The following is a 24,553-nucleotide window of genomic DNA, read 5'->3' as shown; positions in this document are numbered from 1 at the left end:
TGATTTCATTACTGTTCTGCCTAATCCATCACCTCCTGGCTTTAACAGGGTGAGACAGGGGTTGGAAATCACACACACACACACACACACACATGCACGCACGCACGCATGCACACACACACACGCACGCACGCAGACACACACACAGACACACACAGACACACACAGACACACACACACACACACACACACACACACACACACACACACACACACACACACACACACACACACACACACACACACACACACACACACACACACACACATTCATCCTGGCTGCCTGCACTCTGTTCTCCTGCAGGTGCTAGGCCATCCGCCTGGCCCTTTCATGGCTTTTCCTGTCCGTCTGCGAAGCTCCATTCAGCCTGGACCACAGCAGCAGGAGCGCCACCGGAGTGCCACCGGAGCGCTGGCAGGGAGGAGAAGCGCCTCCACACACATCATTCACTCACAGAAAGACAGGAGAGAAATAAAAGAGAGAGAAAAGAAAAAGGGACTTCCTTCCTCCTGCATCTCAATCCTCCTGCATCTTAATCCTCCTGCTTCTCCCTCGTCCTTGCTTCTCCCTCGTCCCGCTTCTCCCTCGTCCTTGCTTCTCCCTCTGCTTTCATCGTAAACAACTTGCTTTCTGTTTGTATATCTGTCCTCACCCCCCATCTTCCTGTCTGTCCTCACCCCCGTCTTCCTGTCTGTCCTCCCCCCCATTTTCCTGTCTGTCCTCACCCCCGTCTTCCTGTCTGTCCTCACCCCCCATCATCCTGTCTGTCCTCACCCCCAGTCTGCATGTATGTCCTCACCCCCGTCTTCCTGTCTGTCCTCACCCCCGTCTTCCTGTCTCTCCTCAACCCCGTTTATCTATCTGTTCTCACCCCCGTTATCCTGTCTGTCCTCACCCCCGTCATCCTGTCTGTCCTCACCCCCGTTTATTTATCTGTTCTCACCCCTGTCATCCTGTCTGTCCTCACCCCCGTCATCCTGTCTGTCCTCACCCCCGTTTATCTATCTGTTCTCACCCCCGTCATCCTGTCTGTCCTCACCCCAGTCTGCATGTCTGTTCTCACCCCCGTCTTCCTGTCTGTCCTCACCCCCAGTCTGCATGTCTGTCCTCACCCCCTGTCTTCCTGTCTGTCCTCACCCCCGTCTTCCTGTCTGTTCTCACCCCGGTCATCCTGTCTGTCCTCACCCCCGTCTTCCTGTCTCTCCTCACCCCCGTCTTCCTGTCTGTCCTCACCCCCGTTTATCTATCTGTTCTCACCCCCGTCATCCTGTCTGTCCTCACCCCCAGTCTGCATGTCTGTCCTCACCCCCGTCTTCCTTTCTGTCCTCACCCCGTCTTCCTGTCTGTCCTCACCCCCGTCTTCCTGTCTGTCCTCACCCCCTTCTTCCTGTCTGTCCTCACCCCCTGTCTTCCTTTCTGTCCTCACCCCGTCTTCCTGTCTGTCCTCACCCCCGTCTTCCTGTCTGTCCTCACCCCCGTCTTCCTGTCTGTCCTCACCCCCTGTCTTCCTGTCTGTCCTCACCCCCGTCTTCCTGTCTGTCCTCACCCCCATCTTCCTGTCAGTCCTCACCCCCTGTCTTCCTTTCTGTCCTCACCCCGTCTTCCTGTCTGTCCTCACCCCCTGTCTTCCTGTCTGTCCTCACCCCCGTCTTCCTGTCTGTCCTCACCCCCCATCTTCCTGTCTGTCCTCACCCCCGTTTATCTATCTGTTCTCACCCCATCTTCCTGTCTGTCCTCACCCCCTGTCTTCCTGTCTGTCCTCACCCCCGTCTTCCTGTCTGTCCTCACCCCCCATCTTCCTGTCTGTCCTCACCCCCGTTTATCTATCTGTCCTCACCCCGTCTTCTTGTCTGTCCTCACCCCCTGTCATCCTGTCTGTCCTCACCCCCGTCTTCCTGTCTGTCCTCACCCCCATCATCCTGTCTGTCCTCACCCCCAGTCTGCATGTATGTCCTCACCCCCGTCTTCCTGTCTGTCCCCACCCCCGTCATCCTGTCTGTCCTCACCCCCAGTCTGCATGTCTGTCCTCACCCCCGTCTTCCTGTCTGTCCTCACCCCCGTCTTCCTTTCTGTCCTCACCCCCTGTCTTCCTGTCTGTTCTCACCCCCGTCTTCCTGTCTGTCCTCACCCCCTTCTTCCTGTCTGTCCTCACCCCCTGTCTTCCTTTCTGTCCTCACCCCGTCTTCCTGTCTGTCCTCACCCCCTGTCTTCCTGTCTGTCCTTACCCCCATTTCCATTCTGTCCTCACCGCTGTCTTCCTATCTCACATCCAGAAGGGGAAAGGGTAGAGGGGAGTGGGAGGTGAGGGAGGGATGGTGGAGGGGAGAGGGAGGGAGGCTGGAGGATGGAGAGGAGAGGGAGGAGGGGAGATGGACGGTGGGTGGAGGAGAGAGGGAGGGTGGGAGAAAGAATTGAGATAAAAAACGGGATAGTGAGACTTACTTCCTTCATCATTGCCCTTTCCCTGGCCTTTTGATCTGCTATGAATGGGACATCTGAGGCTTGCAGCCTGACTTAATGCAGTTCGCCAGGCAGCCTTCACCTGTGCTACAAGTCAATTGGCCTGTTGTTTGTTTTCTGGACATCTTCCCAGCCCCCAGCCCTGTCCCCAGCCCTCTCCCCAGCCCCCAGCCCAGCCCCCTGCCAAGCCCCCTGCCCAACCCCCAGCCCAGCCCAGCCCCCTGTCCAGTCCCCAGCCCAGCCCCCAGCCCAGCCCTCTGCCAAGCCCTCTCTTAAAGACAATTGGGTTATCGTATAGAATAGTCTCTCAGAGTAAAGACGAAAGTCCAATAATAATAATAACAACAACAACAATGGAAATTAGCACAGTAGCTATCACCCGTTACACCTATTCATCTGTAGACAGCTTGATGTTTCCAATGACGCTCTGTTAAAGAGCCTAACAATGTACACGCCTATTGCCTACCCTCTGTTTTCTAATTGTGTCCATATGAGTTGAGACTAATTGAAGGGTGAAGGATTCCAAGTCTAAATGATTACAGTGGCAAATTCCTTCAATCATGACACAGTCAGTTTTTCAGGTGAGATTGAACTGCTTGAGGTGAACAGATTAAAAATTCCCTGCATTGCAGAATGAGACCGTACAGTACTGAACAACTTTTGAGAATTGTGCAGAATGTATGTCAAGTACTAGTATCAGCTACAGCTATAGTGGTTTTACAGTACTGTGTTGTATTTTTTGTAATCTTTACTGTAAAAGGGTTAGCAATGCATTCATCATTGTCATCTCTGCTGTGACAATGTCCTCCTCTGTCCCTAGTGAAGACAGAGAATGTGTCACGCAGGCACACACACACACACACACATACACACACACACACACACACACACACACACACACACACACACACACACACACACACACACACACACACACACACACACACACACACACACACACCAACACACACGCACACACACACACACACACACACACACACACACACACACACACACACACACACACACACACACACACACACACACACACACACACACACACTCAGTCTATTACGTCATTCTACACACTAGTCCTATCTATTTCATTATTTCTCTCTAGCTCCATTCCTCTCTCCCAGAAACAGAAAAGCCAACAAGGAAACAATTGCCTAGCGTTGTTGACAACGAGAACTAGTAAATCAGGTTGGTACAGTATATGTTGATATGGGGTGTTTCCCACACCTTGGTGTTAAGTCCAGAGAGCAGAAGTCTGATTGGGTGTGGAGGGGAGGGGTCCGAGCAGCAGCAGAGTGAGGGGAGGATGAGATGTGATGTGAGGGGGAGCGTTTAGCTCAGTTCAGCTCTGTCTGCCTTGTCATTCTCTTCAGACAGCCGGGGGAAGTGAGATGAAGGAACATTGACACTCCAGACACTCACAGAGGAGAGGAGAGACAGAGACAGAGACAGAGACAGAGACAGAGACAACTTTCAACACGTAGAGAACTCTGGAAGACTTCTGACACCAACACTGAGACCGACGGTCACTTACTGACTCATCCTACTGTTGGCTGGGTCATTTTCTTTTTTATTCAGTGAGGCAAGACGATTCTTCCACAGCCAAGGAGTGATGGCAACACTGGACCAGAATGTCAGGATAGTGTGGGACTAAATGGTTAATGGAAGAGGAGTAAGCGGAATTGCTTGATTGCAGTACTGAGCACTCACAGAAGACTGACTCGTCTTCACTTGTGTGACGTGTAGGTTTCATCTCAGACAAGTCATCTCAGTGTAGTTTTTTCTGTCATCTCAGTGTAGTTTTTCTGTCATCTCAGACAAGCCATCTCAGTGTAGTTTTTCTGTCATCTCAGACAAGCCATCTCAGTGTAGTTTTTCTGTCATCTCAGACAAGCCATCTCAGTGTAGTTTTTTCTGTCATCTCAGACAAACCATCTCAGTGTAGTCTTTCTGTCATCTCAGACAAGCCACCTCAGTGTAGTTTTTCTGTCATCTCAGACAAGCCATCTCAGTGTAGTTTTTTCTGTCATCTCAGACAAACCATCTCAGTGTAGTCTTTCTGTCATCTCAGACAAGCCACCTCAGTGTAGTTTTTCTGTCATCTCAGACAAGCCATCTCAGTGTAGTTTTTCCTGTCATCTTAGACAAGCCACCTCAGTGTAGTTTTTCTGTCATCTCAGACAAGCCATCTCAGTGTAGTTTTTCTGTCAACTCAGACAAGCCACCTCAGTGTAGTTTTTCTGTCAACTCAGACAAGCCACCTCAGTGTAGTTTTTCTGTCATCTCAGACAAGCCATCTCAGTGTAGTTTTTCTATCATCTCAGACAAGCCATCTCAGTGTAGTTTTTCTATCATCTCAGACAAGCCATCTCAGTGTAGTTTTTCTATCATCTCAGACAAGCCATCTCAGTGTAGTTTTTCTGTCATCTCAGACAAGCCATCTCAGTGTAGTTTTTCTGTCATCTCAGTCAAGCCACCTCAGTGTAGTTTTTCTGTCATCTCAGACAAGCCATCTCAGTGTAGTTTTTCTGTCATCTTAGACAAACCATCTCAGTGTAGTTTTTCTGTCATCTCAGACAAGCCATCTCAGTGTAGTTTTTCTGTCATCTTAGACAAACCATCTCAGTGTAGTTTTTCTGTCATCTCAGACAAGCCATCTCAGTGTGGATCAGGACCATGAATGTTCTACCTAACCCCATGACCAGGGTCCATCAGGAGCAGCCTCTCCCTCTCTGCTCCCAGGGGGCCCACCGCCAGGACTTCTCCTCCAGGTGTCCTCTAGGGCTTGGTGCTGGTCATGGGGGCAGGCTTAGGGCCATGGGGGGGCCTCTGGGGCCCCAGAGACCAGGCAAGTCACCGCGGGAGCTGAGCCCTGAGGAGCAGCAGGATCTAAGGAGGAAGATCAACAGCCGGGAGAGGAAGAGGATGCAGGACCTGAACGTCGCCATGGACGCTCTGAGGGAGGTGATGGTGCCTTACGCCTCCTCCTCTCCTTCCTCCTCGTCCTCCTCCCAGGGGCCACACTCCCACCAGCAGCAGCCAGGGGCCCCACCTGGACGCAGGCTCTCCAAGATCTCCACCTTGGTCCTGGCCCGTAACTACATCCTCCTCCTGGGCTCGTCTCTACAGGAGATGCGCCGGCTCCTGGGGGAGGTGAGTGCCGGGGTGGGGGTGAACACGGGGCCTGTCCCCAGGCTGCTCCTGGCCGGGGGTTGGCCCCTCCTCACCGGTCCCAGTCAGCTTCTCCTCTCCCCAGAATCTCTCCTGACCTCGGCCTCCTCCTCCTCCAAGTGTCCTCTGCTGCCTCCTGGCCACTTGGAGGGCCCCATGGCCCCGGTGCAGTGGGGCTCAGCTGGGGCTCCTGGTGGTCCACTCTGCCCCTGTGTGGTGTGCAGGCTGCCCAGCCCTGGACCCAGGTTCCCCAAGTGAAGCCTGGCTGGGACCACCTCTCATGTGTTCTTCTGATCTGCTACAATGACTGATTCTTCTGAGCGGATGGACTTCTGGTTATGGTTTATAATCTTTTTCTGAAGATATGACATGTTATTTTTTTGAATGAGTATTTTCTTTCTTATGTCTGACTAATTCAATGATAACTTTGTTGTAATGGACCTTGTCCATTAGGTTTTTATTCATCTCTCGTGGACAGATGAATCTGTCAAGGCTCATGTATAATTATATGATACGAGCAGCAGTAGTTCCTAGTTTGGGGTTTTTGCTGTTAATTATTTGGACAAATGAGGATTAGGCGAAGGTGGTGCTAAAACGGGTGTAGTGATTTTCAAGCCCGTGTGCGGATGAAAAACAGTTTCCACAGACACAAAGTCAAAATTGTCTGTATCGTAAAAATTTATGAAAACTAAAATGCGCTTTTTGGGCATGATAAACACGGGTGAAATTCGCAGAAGGGAGGGGTTTGGCCGAGAGTTTCCATTTGAGAGGGAGGAGACATCACTTCCTTCCCTTAAACAAATGTTAACGGCATTTCCCCGAAGTAAAACAGGAAATGATAAACTTTCACAACATACTTTTACTTCTGGGTAACCGAGATGAGTTTTTTTTATTGGTGACTGTGGTCAGTAAAAGTCAATGTATTTTAGATTTTATGAACAAATTCTATTTTATATGATAATAGGTGAAGATACGTGTAAGTTCTAACACAGAAAATAAATAGAAATTTACTGTTTACCATTTGACAAAGTTATTTTATGTGCTCTCTCTTTTTCACTTCTCAGCATCTGTTATTTGTGTGTGTGTGATGGTGTGTGTGTGATGTGTGTGCTGTTGTGTGACGGTGTTTGATGGTGTGATGGTGTGTGATGTTGTGTGATGGTGTGTGATGTTGTGTGATGGTGTGTGTGATGGTGTGTGATGGTGTGTGATGGTGTGTGATGTGTGATGGTGTGTGATGTTGTGTGACGGTGTGTGATGGTGTGATGGTGTGTGATGTGGTGTGATGGTGTGTGATGGTGTGTGATGGTTTGTGACGGTGTGTGTGTGTGATGGTGTGTGATCGTGTGATGGTGTGTGATGGATTGATGGTGTGTGATGGCGTGTGATGGTGTGTGTGTGATAGTGTATGATGGGGTGTGATGGTGTGTGTGGTGGTGTCACGGTGTGATGGTGTGTGTGTGATGGTGTGTGGTGGTGTGTGATGGTTTGTGATGATGTGTATGTGATGGTGTGTGATGGTGTGTGTGATGGTGTGTGATGGTGTGATGGTGTGTGATGGTGGGATTACAGTAATGACTGGTATACCTCTGGTCCATAAGGGATTACAATAATGACAGATATACAGTACTTCTGGTCCATTTGGATGCCCCCCCCACATCACCCCCCCCCACATCAGCCACCCCCACATCACCCCCCAACATCATCACCCCCACATCACCCCCCCCCCCCCCACATCATCACCCCCACATCACCCCCCCCCCACATCAGCCACCCCCACATCACCCCCCCACACACACATCACCCCCCCCACACACACATCACCCCCCCCCCCCCACACAATCACACCCCCCCCCCCCCCCACAACCCCATATAGTGAAACAGTTATCTTCTGTTTAGCAGTGTCGCCCCCATTTCATCTCTCTACACGCACCGTGTAATTACTGCCCTTTTGATTACTTCTCCCCTCCTATCTTTCTCTCTCCTTCTCCCTTTCTCTCCTCTCTTTCTCTCTCCATCTCTCTCCTTCTCTCTTTCTCTCTCCTTCTCCCCTCTCCTCTCGCTCCTTCTCTCTTTCTCTCCCCTTCTCTCTTTCTCTCTCCTTCTCTCTGTCCCTTAATTGAATTCTTGATGTTACACCCGGTGTTAAGGGGCTTGGATGGGTGGTTTGGTGCCACTCATTTATACTCACTTCACAATACGTTCAAACGGCCAGAAAATGTGTCTCAGTGAATGGGGATCACGATGCAAAACTCACCTCCTCTCTGTAAGAAAGCAGGCAGCTCCACTTAACTGGGGATAAGAGGTGGGGCGATGGGGAGTTGGGGAGTTGGGGCGATGGGGCGACGGGGCAATGGGGCGACGGGGCGACGGGGCGACGGGGCGTGATCTCACTCCGATAGAGAGTAGAGACCACAGGCAACACATGAATAATAATAATGAAAATAATCACAATCATAATGTTAATAAAATACTCAAAATAATTGCTAGCTGGGGACAATGGGCTTAGTGGGGAAGATGTGTGAATGGTGGTAGCTGTCTGAAAGGAGGGAATATGTTACCCATCGGGGGGAGGGGACAAAAGGAGAGGTAGATACCATTAAGTGAGATTAAGCCTAATAGGGATGGATTTTCTTAAGAGAGAGAGAAGAGAGAAGGAGGAGGGTTAAGAGGGAGAGATCAAAGTGGGACGGCCCAACTTCAAACCCCTCTGCATTTACATATAGCTGCTTAATGTCTCCTTCTTACGTCTCCAAAGGATTAGTTACCTTGCTATTTCCATCTCTTCTGTTCTGACATATATCCCCTCTCTCTCTCTCTCTCTCTCTCTCTCTCTCTCTCTCTCTCTCTCTCTCTCTCTCGCTCTCTCTCTCTCTCTCTCTCTCTCGCTCTCTCTCTCTCTCTCTCTCTCTCTCGCTCTCTCTCTCTCTCTCTCTCTCTCTCTCTCTCTCTCTCTCTCTCTCTCTCTCTCTCTCTCTCTCTCTCTCTCTCTCTCTCAGAGGATCCCACTGTCTTGTGTGTATTTATTATGGATCCCCATTAGTTCCTGCCGAAGCAGCAGTTGCTCTTCCTGGGTTCCAGCAAAATGAAGACAGTTTATACAATTTTAAAAACATCACAATACATTCATAACAGATTTCACAACACTGTGTGCCCCCAGGCCCCTACTCCACCACTACCATATATCTACAGTACTATATCCATGTGTATGTATAGTGCGTATGTTATTGTGTGTGTGTGTGTATGCATGTGTCTGTGCCAATGTTTGGAATAGAGTTCCATATAGTCATGGCTCTATGTAGTACTGTGCACTTCCCATAGTCTGTTCTGGACTTGGGGACTGTGAAGAGACCTCTGGTGGCATGTCTTGTGGGGTATGCATGGGTGTCTGAGCTGTGTGCCTCCCATAGTCTGTTCTGGACTTGGGGACTGTGAAGAGACCTCTGGTGGCATGTCTTGTGGGGTATACATGGGTGTCTGAGCTGTGTGCCTCCCATAATCTGTTCTGGACTTGGGGACTGTGAAGAGACCTCTGGTGGCATGTCTTGTGGGGTATGCATGGGTGTCTGAGCTGTGTGCCTCCCATAGTCTGTTCTGGACTTGGGGACTGTGAAGAGACCTCTGGTGGCATGTCTTGTGGGGTATACATGGGTGTCTGAGCTGTGTGCCTCCCACAGTCTGTGGTTGTATTGTAGTAGCATTGTAGTAGTATTGCAGTAGTATTACCGTAGTATTGAGGTTGTATTGTAGTAGTATTGCAGTGGTATTGTAGTTGTATTGCAGTAGTATTTTGGTGGTATTGTGGTTGTATTGCAGTAGTATTGTGGTAATTTGGTGGTGGTATTGTGGTTGTACTGCAGTAGAATTGCGGTAGTATTGTGGTGGTATTATAATAGTATTGTGGTTGTATTGCAGTAGTATGGTGGCAGTATTGTGGTTGTATTGCAGTAGTATTGTGGTAATTTGGTGGTGGTATTGTGGTTGTACAGCAGTAGAATTGCGGTAGTATTGTGGTTGTATTGCAGTAGTATTGTGGTAATTTGGTGGTGGTATTGTGGTTGTACTGCAGTATATATGCGGTGGTATTGTGGTAGTATTGCGGTGGTATTGCAGTTGTATTGCAGAAGTATTGTAGTAGTATTGTGGTTGTATTGTAGTAGTATTGTGGTGGTATTGTGGTTGTATCGCAGAAGTATTGTTGTGGTATTTGGTTTGTATTGTGGTTGTATTGCAGTAGTATTGTGGTGGTATTGTGGTTGTATTGTGGTAGCATTGCAGTAGTATTGTGGTGGTATTGTGGTTGTATTGTGGTTGTATTGCAGTAGTATTGTGGTTATATTGCGGTAGTATTGTGGTTGTATTGCAGTAGTATTGTAGTAGTATTGTGGTGGTATTGCAGTAGTATTGTAGTAGTATTGTGGTGGTATTGTGGTTGTATCGCAGAAGTATTGTTGTGGTATTTGGTTTGTATTGTGGTTGTATTGCAGTAGTATTGTGGTGGTATTGTGGTTGTATTGTGGTAGCATTGCAGTAGTATTGTGGTGGTATTGTGGTTGTATTGTGGTTGTATTGCAGTAGTATTGTGGTTATATTGCGGTAGTATTGTGGTTGTATTGCAGTAGTATTGTAGTAGTATTGTGGTGGTATTGCAGTAGTATTGTAGTAGTATTGTGGTGGTATTGCAGATTTTTGCAATGTTACGTAGATGGAAAAAAGCTGTCCTTGAAACAGTCTTGATATGTTCGTCAAAAGAGAGATCAGGGTCAAGAGTAACGCCGAGGTCCTTCACAGTTTTATTTGAGACGACTTTACAACCATCAAGATTAATTGTCAGATTTAACAGAAGATCTCTTTGTTTCTTGGGACCTAGAACAAGCATCTCTGTTTTGTCCGAGTTTAAAAGTAGAAAGTTTTCAGCCATCCACTTCCTTATGTCTGAAACACAGGCTTCTAGCGAGGGCAATTTTGAGGCTTCACCATGTTTCATTGAAATGTACAGCTGTGTGTCATCCGCATAGCAGTGAAAGTTAACATTATGTTTTCGAATAACATCCCCAAGAGGTAAAATATATAGTGAAAACAATAGTGGTCCTAAAACGGAACCTTGAGGAACACCGAAATGTACAGTTGATTTGTCAGAGGACAAACCATTCACAGAGACAAACTGATATCTGTCCGACAGATAAGATCTAAACCAGGCCAGAACTTGTCCGTGTAGACCAATTTGGGTTTCCAGTCTCTCCAAAATAATGTGGTGATCGATAATGTCAAAGGCAGCACTAAGGTCTAGTAGCACGAGGACAGATGCAGAGCCTCGGTCTGACGCCATTAAAAGGTCATTTACCACCTTCACAAGTGCAGTCTCAGTGCTATGATGGGGTCTAAAACCAGACTGAAGCATTTCGTATACATTGTTTGTCTTCAGGAAGGCAGTGAGTTGCTGCGCAACAGCTTTTTCTAAAATTTTTGAGAGGAATGGAAGATTCGATATAGGCCAATAGTTTTTTATATTTTCCGGGTCAAGGTTTGGCTTTTTCAAGAGAGGCTTTATTACTGCCACTTTTAGTGAGTTTGGTACACATCCGGTGGATAGAGAGCCGTGTATTATGTTCAACATAGGAGGGCCAAGCACAGGAAGCAGCTCTTTCAGTAGTTTAGTAGAAATAGGATCCAGTATGCAGCTTGAAGGTTTAGAGGCCATGATTATTTTCATAATTGTGTCAAGAGATATAGTACTAAAACACTTAAGTGTCTCTCCCGATCCCAGGCCCTGGCAGAGCTGTGCAGATCCAGGACAGCTAAGCCCTGGAGGAATACGCAGATTTAAAGAGGAGTCCGTAATTTGCTTTCTAATGATCATGATCTTTTCCTCAAAGAAGTTCATGAATTTATTACTGCTGAAGTGAAAGCACAGTAATCACAGTGGAATGTGCTAATAGTAATCACAGTGGAATGTGCTAATAGTAATCACATTGGAATGTTCTAATAGTAATCACAGTGGAATGTTCTAATAGTAATCACAGTGGAATGTTCTAATAGTAATCACAGGTGATTGTTCTAATAGTCCTGCCCTTGTTTTAGCAGGTGATTTGACAGTCTATCCTGTATTTAGGCTGTAGTCCATAGCCAAGCCCTCTCAACCACTAACTAACATCATTCAGTGTAAAAGACCTACCAGGTACCACTTCACACACTGGAACCTTATCTCTGCTGACCTGAGTGTCAAAATGCTCTCTAAATATACAGTTAAGTCAGATGTTTACATGCATTTAGGTTGGAGTCATTTAACCTCGTTTTTTAATCACTCAACACATTTCTTGAACACAAGTCGGTTAGGACATCTACTTTGTGCATGACACAAGTCATTTTTCCAACAATTGTTTACAGAAATATTATTTCACTTATAATTCCCTGTATCACAATTCCAGTGGGTCAGAAGTTTACATACACTAAGTTGACTGTGCCTTTAAACAGCTTGGAAAATTCCAGAAAATGATGTCATGGCTTTAGAAGCGTCTGATAGGCTAATTGACATCATTTGAGTCAATTGGAAGTGAAGCTGTGGATGTATTTCAAGGCCTACCTTCAAACTCAGTGCCTCTTTGCTTGACATCATGGGAAAATCAAAAGAAATCAGCCAAGACCTCAGAAAAAAATTGTAGACCTCCACAAGTCTGGTTCATCCTTGGGAAAAGTATAAATATCCACAGTAAAACGAGTCCTATATCGACATAACCTGAAAGGCTGCTCAGCAAGGAAGAAGCCACTGCTCCAAAACCGTCATAAAAAAGCCAGACTACGGTTTTGCAACTGCACATGGGTACAAAGAATGTACTTTTTGGAGAAATGTCCTCTGGTCTGATGAAACAAAAATAGAACTGTTTGGCCATAATGACCATCGTTATGTTTGGAGGAAAAAGGGGGATGCTTGCAAGCCGAAGAACACCATCCCAACCGTGAAGCACGGGGGTGGCAGCATCATGTTGTGGGGGTGCTTAGCTGCAGGAGGGACTTGCGCACTTCTCAAAATAGATGGCATCTCGAGGAAGGAAAATGATGTGGATGTATTGAAGCAACATCTCAAGACATCAGTCAGGATGTTAAAGCTTGGTTGCAAATGGGTCTTCCAAATGGACAATGACCCCAAGCATACTTCCAAAGTTGTGGCAAAATGGCTTAAGGACAACAAAGTCAAGGTATTGGAGTGGCCATCACAAAGCCCTGACCTCAATCCCATAGAAAATGTGTGGGCAGAACTGAAAAAGCATGTGTGAGCAAGGAGGCTTACAAACCTGACTCGGGCCAAAATTCACTCAACTTATTGTGGGAAGCTTGTGGATGGCTACCTTAAACGTTTGACCCAAGTTAAACAATTTAAAGGCAATGCTACCAAATACTAATTGAGTGTATGTACACTTCTGACCCACTGGGAATGTGATGAAATAAATTAAAGCTTAAATAAATCATTCTCTCTACTATTATTCTGACATTTCACATTCTTAAAATAAAGTAGTGATCATAACTGACCTTAGACAGGGAATTTTTACTAGGATTGAATGTCAAGAATTGTAAAAAACTGAGTTTAAATGTATTTGGCTAAGGTGTATGTAAACTTTCGACGTCAACTGCAGGTCCTCTGAATTAATATTTAAATATACAGTAGGTCCTCTCTACTGATCTCAAAACATAGGTCCTCTCTACTGTTCTCTAAATATAGGTCCTCTCTACTGATCTCTAAATATAGGTCCTCTCTACTGATCTCTAAATATAGGTCCTCTCTTGTGATCTCTAAATATAGGTCCTCTCTACTGTTCCCTAAATAAAGGTCCTCTCTACTGATCTCTAAATATAGGTCCTCTCTACTGATCTCTAAATATAGGTCCTCTCTACTGATCTCTATATATAGGTCCTCTCTACTGATCTCGAAATATAGGTCCTCTCTTCTGATCTCTAAATATAGGTCCTCTCTTCTGATCTCTAAATATAGGTCCTCTCTACTGATCTGTAAATATAGGTCCTCTCTAATGATCTCTAAATATAGGTTCTCTCTACTGATCTCTAACTATAGGTCCTGTGAACCAGTCCTCTCTACTGATCTCTAAATATAGGTCCTCTCTAATGATCTCTAAATATAGGTTCTCTCTACTGATCTCTAAATATAAGTCCTGTGAACCAGTCCTCTCTACTGATCTCTAAATATAGGTCCTCTCTAATGATCTCTATATATAGGTCCTCTCTACTGATCTCTAAATATAAGTCCTGTGAACCAGTCCTCGCTACTGATCTCTAAATATAGGTTCTCTCTGCTGATCTCTAAATATAGGTCCTCTCTAATGATCTCTAAATATAGGTCCTCTCTAATGATCTCTATATATAGGTCCTCTCTACTGATCTCTAAATATAAGTCCTGTGAACCAGTCCTCTCTACTGATCTCTAACTATAGGTCCTGTGAACCAGTCCTCTCTAATGATCTCTAAATATAGGTCCTCTCTAATGATCTCTATATATAGGTCCTCTCTACTGATCTCTAAATATAAGTCCTGTGAACCAGTCCTCTCTACTGATCTCTAACTATAGGTCCTGTGAACCAGTCCTCTCTAATGATGTATAAATATAGGTCATGTGTGCAGAGGAAGTCAAACACAAACTCCTGGCTCCAGGGCCCCCTGAGTGTTTGTGTCATTGTGCATCAGTGTTTAAGTGCAAGTAAGTGTGTGCTTGTCAGTGTGTGTGTCTTTGTGTGTATATATGTATGTCTGCACGTTTGCGTAAATATGTGTGTGTTTGTTGTGGGTTTGTATAAGTGTAAATGACCCAGCCTCCAGGGTTTGTATCCTGGGCAGTGATCCCAAGCGGTGAGCCCAGACCCCCAGGTCTTTTCCCATCTCTCTGGCCCTCTCTGGCCTTGCCTGGCCCTGTGTTTCCCCCTGTATCACAGTGGTAATGACCCCCTGAGCCCCTCTATGCCCTAGCTGAACTCTGGCGCCCCAGGGCCAGGAATTCCAGTTAACACATCACACAGGCCTTCTTTCTCTCTCTGGGATGTTGCTCCCTTCGCTAAACACTGCCTAGGCGTCAACAGCGACTGACAGGAAGCGGTTCCTTTCGTTCTTCTGTTTCCCTGTCCTCTTTTCTTTCTCTCTGTCCTCTGTTTGGGCTTCTCTTTCTTCCCTTCTTTCTGGTTAATTAAGTTGTTTGGCAGGCGGGCTTGTCAAACAGCGGCGGCTACGTGGGGAGTCCGTTGGGCAGGGAAGGCTCCTGCACACAGAAGGAGAACCCACCATTGTGCTGCCCTAGACGGGTTAGTTTTTCACCGTTAGTGCTGCATCAGTGGACCTGGGACGCACAGAGACACACACACACAGACAGAGAGAGAGCGAGAGAGACCGAGAGAGAGAGACAGAGAGAGCGAGAGAGAGCGAGAGAGAGAGAGAGAGAGAGAGAGAGAGAGAGAGAGAGAGAGAGAGAGAGAGAGAGAGAGAGAGAGAGAGAGAGAGAGAGAGACGACAGACAGACAGACAGACAGACAGACAGACAGACAGACAGACAGACAGACAGACAGACAGACAGACAGACAGACAGACAGACAGACAGACAGACAGACAGACAGACAGACAGACAGACAGACAGACAGACAGACAGAGACAAGAAAAGGTCAACGCCATTGAAGATCAAACACCATTGTAAATACAACCCATATTTATGCTTATCTATTTTCCCTTTTGTACTTTAACCATTTGTACATTGTTACAACACTGTATATAGACATTATATGACATTTGAAATGTCTTTATTGTTTTGAAACTTCTGTATGTGTAATGTTTACTGTTAATTTTGATTGTTTATTTCACTTTTGTATATTATCTACCTCACTTGCTTTGGCAATGTTAGCACATGTTTTCCATGCCAATAAAGCCCCTTGAATTGAATTGAGAGAGAGAGAGACACAGAGTGAGAGAGAGACACAGAGAGAGAGAGACACAGGGAGAGAGAGAGAGACACAGAGAGAGAGAGAGACAGAGAGAGAGAGAGAGAGACAGAGACAGAGAGAGAGACAGAGAGAGAGACAGAGAGAGAGACAGAGACAGAGACAGAGACAGAGACAGAGACAGATAGAGAGAGACACACAGAGACAGAGGTCATGATCAGATGAGCTCCTGCATTTTTCAGCATTTTCTTTAAAAAATATAGATTTAGAGTTAGTTAAACTTGGATTTTTTGTCAGGAACACATACAGGATGCTACCCTCTACAACATAACCCTAAATTCAAATCAAAACTCAAAACCTACAACCTGATTTTGGACGGAATTACGGAATCACCTGAAAGATTCACAACTACCAAGGATTATTACACAGCAAATTCTCTGGAAAACAACAGTAACCTGAAAACACCACCCAACCTGGAACTGAGTGAGTAATGTTTAGTCTGAAACTATATTCTATTGCCAAAAGCCAAGAAGAAAAATACATGACATTACTTTATAAGCATTGAATGAAATATAATTGCCAAGCTTGATACAGCTTCAACTAGCACTGACGTGTCAAGTGAGAGGTGTCAAAGACCATTAGCCCAACAATGGCAGGAGAGTCGAATAGTCTACCCCAACCAAATGGAGAGGCCTTAGAAGCTCCCTCCTGCTGTTCAGAGGTAATTAAAATACAGTACCCTGGGAGTGTAAAGAATGAGAAGGCAAGAAAAGAGCACAAAATGAAGCTCCTTATGGAAAATCAAGAGACACTTTTTGCTGACTATTACAAAAATGGGAACATCAGCAACCTTATCTTCCACACAAACCATCCCCTGGCATGGCACAGTGCTATATTAGCACACTACCCCTCTGTTAAGAGAGGGGGGGTTAACGAGGGGTGGAAACTCAGGATACTTGACAACGAGGACTCTGAGTCAGCTAACATAAATCTATATAAGTCTGGAACAGTATTGGTACAGGGCAACCCCAAACAGTTTCAGCTGGACTTTCACCTAATCAAAGAATTAGCCCAGCAGGAGAAGCTCTCCCTTGATAAAGATACCCCCACCCCAAGCGGGTCAGACCAAAACTCTTCATCATATAACCCCACAGACGAGCAACCCTCAGCAGACAGTCAACCTCCCAGTACAGAGCACTTCTCCCTCATTGAAATGAAGGATAAATTCACCCAGCTGGAGGTAAGGCAGGTTGAGCTGGAACAGCAGTTGATTACACTCCAGTCAGCACAGACCCAGACAACAGTCCAGCACAACAACACCCCCTTAACCAGACCAGGAGAGCTGGAGGTGGAGAGAGACACATCTGGACTCTGGACAGTTAAGAGACAACTTCAACTGGAGAAAGAGCAGAAGCAGGAGCAGGAGCAGAACAGAGCACTAGAGGAGAGGATCAGACTGCTGGAGGAGAGGGAGAGGGGGATGGAGGAGAGGATCAGACTGCTGGAGGAGAGGTTGAGGGGGATGGCATGTGACAGAGAACAACCCACTAGGGAGGTGGCCATCCCCACAGAGAAGCCAGCAGAACAGCCCACCTCATCACCCGACAAAGTCTCGACACCACAGCAGAACAGTCCACACCAGACCCTGACCATAGAGTCAACATCACAGCAGAACAGACAAAAGAAAAACCCCAAGCCCAGCAGCTCTCACCCCCCCTGAGCACCCCCCCTGTCAGCCACCCTGATAGCCCTCCTGACAACCCCCCCACACCCACTGAGGACAAACACAAGACACAGATTTTTCTCCTTATGGACTCAAATGGGAAATTTATAGAAGAAAAAAAACTTTTTCCCAAACACAGTGTGTCTAAACTCTGGTGTCCAAACACCCAGTGCACCTTCTGTCTGAGGACAAACTAGGCTCACCTAGCCACATAATAATACACACAGGCACAAACGACCTGAGAGCACAGCAGGAAAGGGTGGCCACAGCACTGAAGGGAGTGATTGAAAAAGCTTCTTCTACTTTCCCCAATGCACAAGTGGTTATCTCCACCCTGCTACCACGAAAAGACTTCCACCCTGCTACAATACAGCGGGTAAACGCAAGCATCTCCCGTGACTGTGCCTCAAAACCAAATGTTTTCCTGGCCCACCACTCCACCCTGGACTTGAACAGCCTCTATGACCAGGTCCACCTCTACAAGGCAGCAGTGCCCACCTTTGCCCGGACTCTAAAGGACATCGCTCTCAAACGCAGCCCCAACACTTCACACAGGAGCAACAGATCAATAGACACCCCACCCAGACCAGCGAGACACCATCCAAGACCTTCAGCACCCCACCCTGGACCTACACATAGAGGACCCACGCCAAGAGGACCTACATCCAGACCACAGCACCCCCAGACACACCCCCACCCCAACCAATCAACACCCCCCCACATCAACCATGCCCACACCCAATTTAGGCCCCCTCAGATCAGACCTATGCCACTCCTGCCCACCCCATGCACCCCACCCCCGCAGAGAGGGCATCAACATGGAAGTCACACATACGCCCAGGTAGTGAGCGGGCAAACAGGCCCAACCCCCACTCTTACACTCGCCCAAGCCAACGGCATGTACCAGATGCTCAGCAGGCTCTGCTCACACTTACTGGCCTGAGGCCAAACCACGACCAACAACATTGGACACTTTATGGAACAAAAAGCCTTCACTATATCATCCTGGAATATCCAAGGCCTGAGGTCATCTGCCTTTGGCCTAAAGAGCAGGAACCCGGACTTCACCAAAGAAATCGGTAATGCAGACATTGTCATCCTGCAAGAAACCTGGTACAGAGGAGACGGACCCACTGGTTGCCCTCTAGGTTACAGAGAGCTGGTAGTCCCATCCACCAAACTACCAGGTGTGAAACAGGGAAGGGACTCAGGGGGAATGCTAATTTGGTATAGAGCAGACCTAACTCACTCCATTAAATTAATCAAAACAGGAACATTTTACATTTGGCTAGAAATTCAAAAGGAAATTATCTTAACAGAGAAAAATGTCCTCCTGTGTGCTACCTATATCCCCCCACTAGAATCCCCATACTTTAATGAAGACAGCTTCTCCATCCTGAAGGAGGAAATCAATCATTTCCAGGCCCAGGGACATGTATTAGTCTGTGGCGACCTAAATGCCAGAACTGGACAAGAACCTGACACCCTCAGCACACAGGGGGACAAACACCTGCCTGCAGGTGACAGCATTCCCTCCCCCATATGCCCCCCTAGGCACAACTATGACAACATAACCAACAAAAACGGGTCACAACTCCTGCAGCTCTGTCGCACGCTGGGTATGTACATAGTCAATGGTAGGCTTCGAGGGGACTCCTATGGTAGGTTCACCTATAGCTCATCTCTTGGCAGTAGCACGGTAGACTACTTTATCACTGACCTCAACCCAGAGTCTCTCAGAGCGTTCACAGTCAGCCCACTGACACCCCTATCAGACCACAGCAAAATCACAGTCTACTTGAACAGAGCAATACTCAATCATGAGGCATCAAAGCCAAAGGAACTGAGTAACATTAAGAAATGCTATAGATGGAAGGAATGCAGTTTGGAAACCTACCAAAACACAATTAGACAACAGCAAATTCAATCCCTTTTAGACAACTTCCTGGGTAAAACGTTCCACTGCAATAGTGAAGGTGTAAACTTGGCAGTAGAAAATCTTAACAGTATATTTGACCTCTCAGCTTCCCTGTCAAATCTAAAAATCTCAAATAGAAAACCAAAGAAAATGAACAACAATGACAAATGGTTTGATGAAGAATGCAAAAATCTAAGAAATAAATTGAGAAACCTGTCCAACCAAAAACATAGAGACCCGGAAAACCTGAGTCTACGCCTTCACTATGGTGAATCACTAAAACAATACAGAAATACACTACGGAAAAAGAAGGAACAGCACGTCAGAAATCAGCTCAATGTAATTGAAGAATCCATAGACTCTAACCACTTCTGGGAAAATTGGAAAACACTAAACAAACAACAACACGAAGAATTATCTATCCAAAATGGAGATGTATGGGTAAACCACTTCTCCAATCTTTTTGGCTCTATAACAAAGAATAAAGAGCAAAAACATATACATGATCAAATACAAATCCTAGAATCAACTATTAAAGACTACCAGAACCCACTGGATTCTCCAATTACCTTGAACGAGTTACAGGACAAAATAAAAACCCTCCAACCCAAAAAGGCCTGTGGTGTTGATGGTATCCTTAATGAAATGATCAAATATACAGACAACAAATTCCAATTGGCTATACTAAAACTCTTTAACATCGTCCTTAGCTCTGGCATCTTCCCCAATATTTGGAACCAAGGACTGATCACCCCAATCCACAAAAGTGGAGACAAATTTGACCCCAATAACTACCGTGGAATATGCGTCAACAGTAACCTTGGGAAAATACTCTGCATTATCATTAACAGCAGACTCGTACATTTCCTCAATGAAAACAATGTACTGAGCAAATGTCAAATTGGCTTTTTACCAAATTACCGTACAACAGACCATGTATTCACCCTACACACCCTAATTGACAACCAAACAAACCAAAACAAAGGCAAAGTCTTCTCATGCTTTGTTGACTTCAAAAAAGCCTTCGACTCAATTTGGCATGAGGGTCTGCTATACAAATTGATGGAAAGTGGTGTTGGGGGTAAAACATACGACATTATAAAATCCATGTACACAAACAACAAGTGTGCGGTTAAAATTGGCAAAAAACACACACATTTCGTGGGGTGAGACAGGGATGCAGCTTAAGCCCCACCCTCTTCAACATATATATCAACGAATTGGCGCGGGCACTAGAACAGTCTGCAGCACCCGGCCTCACCCTACTAGACTCTGAAGTCAAATGTCTACTGTTTGCTGATGATCTGGTGCTTCTGTCACCAACCAAGGAGGGCCTACAGCAGCACCTAGATCTTCTGCACAGATTCTGTCAGACCTGGGCCCTGACAGTAAATCTCAGTAAGACCAAAATAATGGTGTTCCAAAAAAGGTCCAGTCGCCAGGACCACAAATTCCATCTAGACACTGTTGCCCTAGAGCACACAAAAAACTATACATACCTCGGCCTAAACATCAGCGCCACAGGTAACTTCCACAAAGCTGTGAACGATCTGAGAGACAAGGCAAGAAGGGCATTCTATGCCATCAAAAGGAACATAAATTTCAACATACCAATTAGGATCTGGCTAAAAATACTTGAATCAGTCATAGAGCCCATTGCCCTTTATGGTTGTGAGGTCTGGGGTCCGCTCACCAACCAAGATTTCACAAAATGGGACAAACACCAAATTGAGACTCTGCATGCAGAATTCTGCAAAAATATCCTCCGTGTACAACGTAGAACACCAAATAATGCATGCAGAGCAGAATTAGGCCGATACCCACTAATTATCAAAATCCAGAAAAGAGCCGTTAAATTCTACAACCACCTAAAAGGAAGCGATTCCCAAACCTTCCATAACAAAGCCATCACCTACAGAGAGATGAACCTGGAGAAGAGTCCCCTAAGCAAGCTGGTCCTAGGGCTCTGTTCACAAACACAAACACACCCCACAGAGCCCCAGGACAACAGCACAATTAGACCCAACCAAATCATGAGAAAACAAAAAGATAATTACTTGACACATTGGAAAGAATTAACAAAAAAACAGAGCAAACTAGAATGCTATTTGGCCCTAAACAGAGAGTACACAGTGGCAGAATACCTGACCACTGTGACTGACCCAAACTTAAGGAAAGCTTTGACTATGTACAGACTCAGTGAGCATAGCCTTGCTATTGAGAAAGGCCGCCGTAGGCAGACATGGCTCTCAAGAGAAGACAGGCTATGTGCTCACTGCCCACAAAATGAGGTGGAAACTGAGCTGCACTTCCTAACCTCCTGCCCAATGTATGACCATATTAGAGAGACATATTTCCCACAGATTACACAGATCCACAAAGAATTTGAAAACAAATCCAATTTTGATAAACTCCCATATCTACTGGGAGAAATTCCACAGTGTGCCATCACAGCAGCAAGATTTGTGACCTGTTGCCACAAGAAAAGGGCAACCAGTGAAGAACAAACACCATTGTAAATACAACCCATATTTATGCTTATTTATTTTAACTTGTGTGCTTTAACCATTTGTACATTGTTACAACACTGTATATATATAATATAACATTTGTAATGTCTTTATTGTTTTGAAACTTCTGTATGTGTAATGTTTACTGTTAATTTGTATTGTTTATTTCACTTTTGTATAATATCTACCTCACTTGCTTTGGCAATGTTAACACATGTTTCCCATGCCAATAAAGCCCCTTGAATTGAATTGAATTGAATTGAGAGAGAGAGACAGAGACACAGAGAGAGAGAGAGAGAGGAGCTTCACAGCTGGTGGTGTCTCTATGTCTCCAGTACTACATGTCACAACCTTCTAATTCCACTGATGAGGAATAAGGAACTGGAATTCATTTTGTGGGCATTTTGTGACTGACCAGGGTTTAGTCTCAGAAATCCCAGACCTAGAGCAACAGCACTAGGCCTGGGAATCATGACGACTTATATTGGTAACTTTAAAAAGGGGAAAAAAAATTGTTTATACTGGTAACTGTCACGGGTGTGACTTGGGTGGGCAAATCTATGTTTCTATTTCTTTGTTGGCCTGGTATGGTTCCCAATCAGAGGCAGCTGTGTATCGTTGTCGCTGATTGGGGATCATACTTAGCCAGCCCTTTATCCCACCTTAAATTGTGGGATCTTGATTTTGTTAGTTACTGTGTAGCATGCAGAACGTTATGTTCGTTTATATTTTGTTGTTTTTTGGTGTTCATCTAATAAAGTAAGATGTACGCTTCCCACGCTGCACCTTGGTCTCCTCATTCCATCAACGGACGTGACAGATGATCCCACCACCAAGTGACCAAGCAGCGTGCCTAGGAGTGGAGGACATCCTGGACCTGGGAGGAGGTAATAGCAGGGTACAAGACCCTGCCATGAAAATAGGCTGAGGCAGCGAGCGAGGAACGGCGACGAAACCAGGAATCAAGGAAACAACGGAAGCCCAAGAGGCAGCCTCCCCAAAAAATTGGGGGGAGGGCACACGGGGTGGTGAGCGGAGCAAAGGTGGGAACGAGAACCAACTCCCTGTAATTATGATGAGGAGTTGGTCACGGTTCAGATACCATTTTTTCCGGCTCTACGCACCGTGCCTCCAGTGCGCACCCTTAGACCGGTGCGTTCTGTGCCTGCTTTTCGCACTTGTCGGGCTAAAATGAGCATCCAGCCAGGACGGGTTGTGCCGGCTCAGCGCTCCTGGTCTCCAGTACGCCTCCTCGGTCCAGGATATCCTGCGCCGGCTCTACGCACTGTGTCGCCAGTGCGCCTTCACAGCCCAGTGCGTCCTGTGCCAGCGCCCCGCACTTGCCGGGCTAAAGTGAGCATCCAGCCAGGACGGGTTGTGCCAGCTCTACGCTCCAGACCTCCAGTGCGCCTCCACGGCCCAGTATATCCTGCATATCCTATATCCTATAGCCTCCAGTGATGATCCATGGCACGAAGCCTCCAGTGATGATCCATGGCACAAAGCCTCCAGTGACGATCCATGACACGAAGCCTCCAGTGACGATCCAAGGTCCGGAGTCTCCTGCGACGGTCTGCAGTCCGGAGCCTCCTGCGACGGTCTGCAGTCTAGAGCCTCCAACGACGGTCTCCAGTCCGGAGCCTGCAGCGACAGTGCCCAGTCAGGAGCCTGCAGCGACGTTCCCCAGTCCGGAGCCTGCAGCGACAATCCCCAGTCCGGAGCCTGCAGCGACAGTCCCCAGTCCGGAGCCTCCAGCGACGGTCCCCAGTCCGGAGTCACCAGCGACGGCCCCCAGTCCGGAGCCTCCAGCGACGTTCCCCAGTCCGGAGCTTCCAGCGAGCGTGCCCAGTCCGGAGCCTCCAGCGAGGGCTCCCAGTCAGGAGCCTCCAGCGAGGTTTCCCAGGCCGGAGACTCCGGCGACGATTGGTGGTTTGGTTCCTCCAGCAGTGATCTATGGTCCGGAGTCCACGACGACGATCTACGGTCCGGAGTCCTCGGCGACGATCCCCGCACCAGAGGCGCCACCGTTGTGGCGATTATAATTAATTAATTATCAAAATCCAGAAAAGAGCCGTTCCTAAAAGGAAGCGATTCCCAAAACAAAGCCATTCCCTTCAGAGAAATTAACCTGGAGAAGAGTTTCATAAACAAGCTGTTCCTGGGGCTCTGTTCACAAACACACCCCACAGAGCCCCAGGACAGCAACACAATTATATATTTTTTTAACCCTCATTATCAAACCAGGTCAGTTGACTGAGAACACATTCTCCTTTACAGCAACAACCTAGGGAATAGTTACAGGGGAGAGGGGGGAATGAATGAGCCAGTTGGAAGCTGGGGATGACTAGGTGACTATGCTGGTATGAGGGCCAGATTGGGAATTTAGCCAGGACACCGGGGTTTACACCCCTACTCTTACGATAAGTGCCATGGGATCTTTAGTGACCCCAGAGAGTCAGGACACCTGTTTAACGTCCCACCCTACACAGGGCAATGTCCCTAGTCACTGATGATCTATATATTCTTTTTTTGACCAGAGGAAAGAGTGCCTCCTACTGGCCCTCCAGCATCACTTCCAACAGCATCTGGACTCCCATCCAGGGACCAACCCTGCTTAGCTTCAGAGGCAAGCCAGCAGTGGAATGCAGGGTTGTATCCTAGACCCAAGCAAATGATGAGAAAACAAAAAGAGAATTACAAAAAAAACTGAGCAAACTAGATAGCTATTTGTCCCTAAACAGCAAGTACACAGTGGTAGAATATTAAGACATACTTTGACTATGTACAGACTCAGTGAGCATAGCCCTGCTATTGAGTAAGGCTGCC

The 24,553-nt window shown here is 46.7% G+C and overlaps 1 protein-coding gene across 1 annotated transcript; it reads left to right on the top strand.

The window, feature by feature from the left end:
- Nucleotides 1-5,152: 5,152 nt before the first annotated feature.
- On the top strand, nucleotides 5,153-5,905 carry LOC120043594 (oligodendrocyte transcription factor 1-like). The gene has a single exon (XM_038988158.1). The coding sequence runs from the start codon at nucleotides 5,153-5,155 to the stop codon at nucleotides 5,903-5,905; it is 753 nt and encodes a 250-aa protein (XP_038844086.1).
- The last annotated feature ends 18,648 nt before the right edge of the window (nucleotides 5,906-24,553 follow it).

Source organism: Salvelinus namaycush, unplaced genomic scaffold (genome assembly GCF_016432855.1).
Source record: "Salvelinus namaycush isolate Seneca unplaced genomic scaffold, SaNama_1.0 Scaffold972, whole genome shotgun sequence".
Classification (NCBI taxonomy): Eukaryota; Metazoa; Chordata; class Actinopteri; order Salmoniformes; family Salmonidae; genus Salvelinus; species Salvelinus namaycush.
The sequence above is the reverse complement of the archived record's forward strand: the minus strand, read 5'-3'. Positions and strand labels throughout refer to the sequence as shown.

Coding starts and splice junctions, on each gene's coding strand:
- LOC120043594 (XM_038988158.1), top strand. CDS start 5,153: ATGAATGTTCTACCTAACCCCATGACCAGGGTCCATCAGGAGCAGCCT.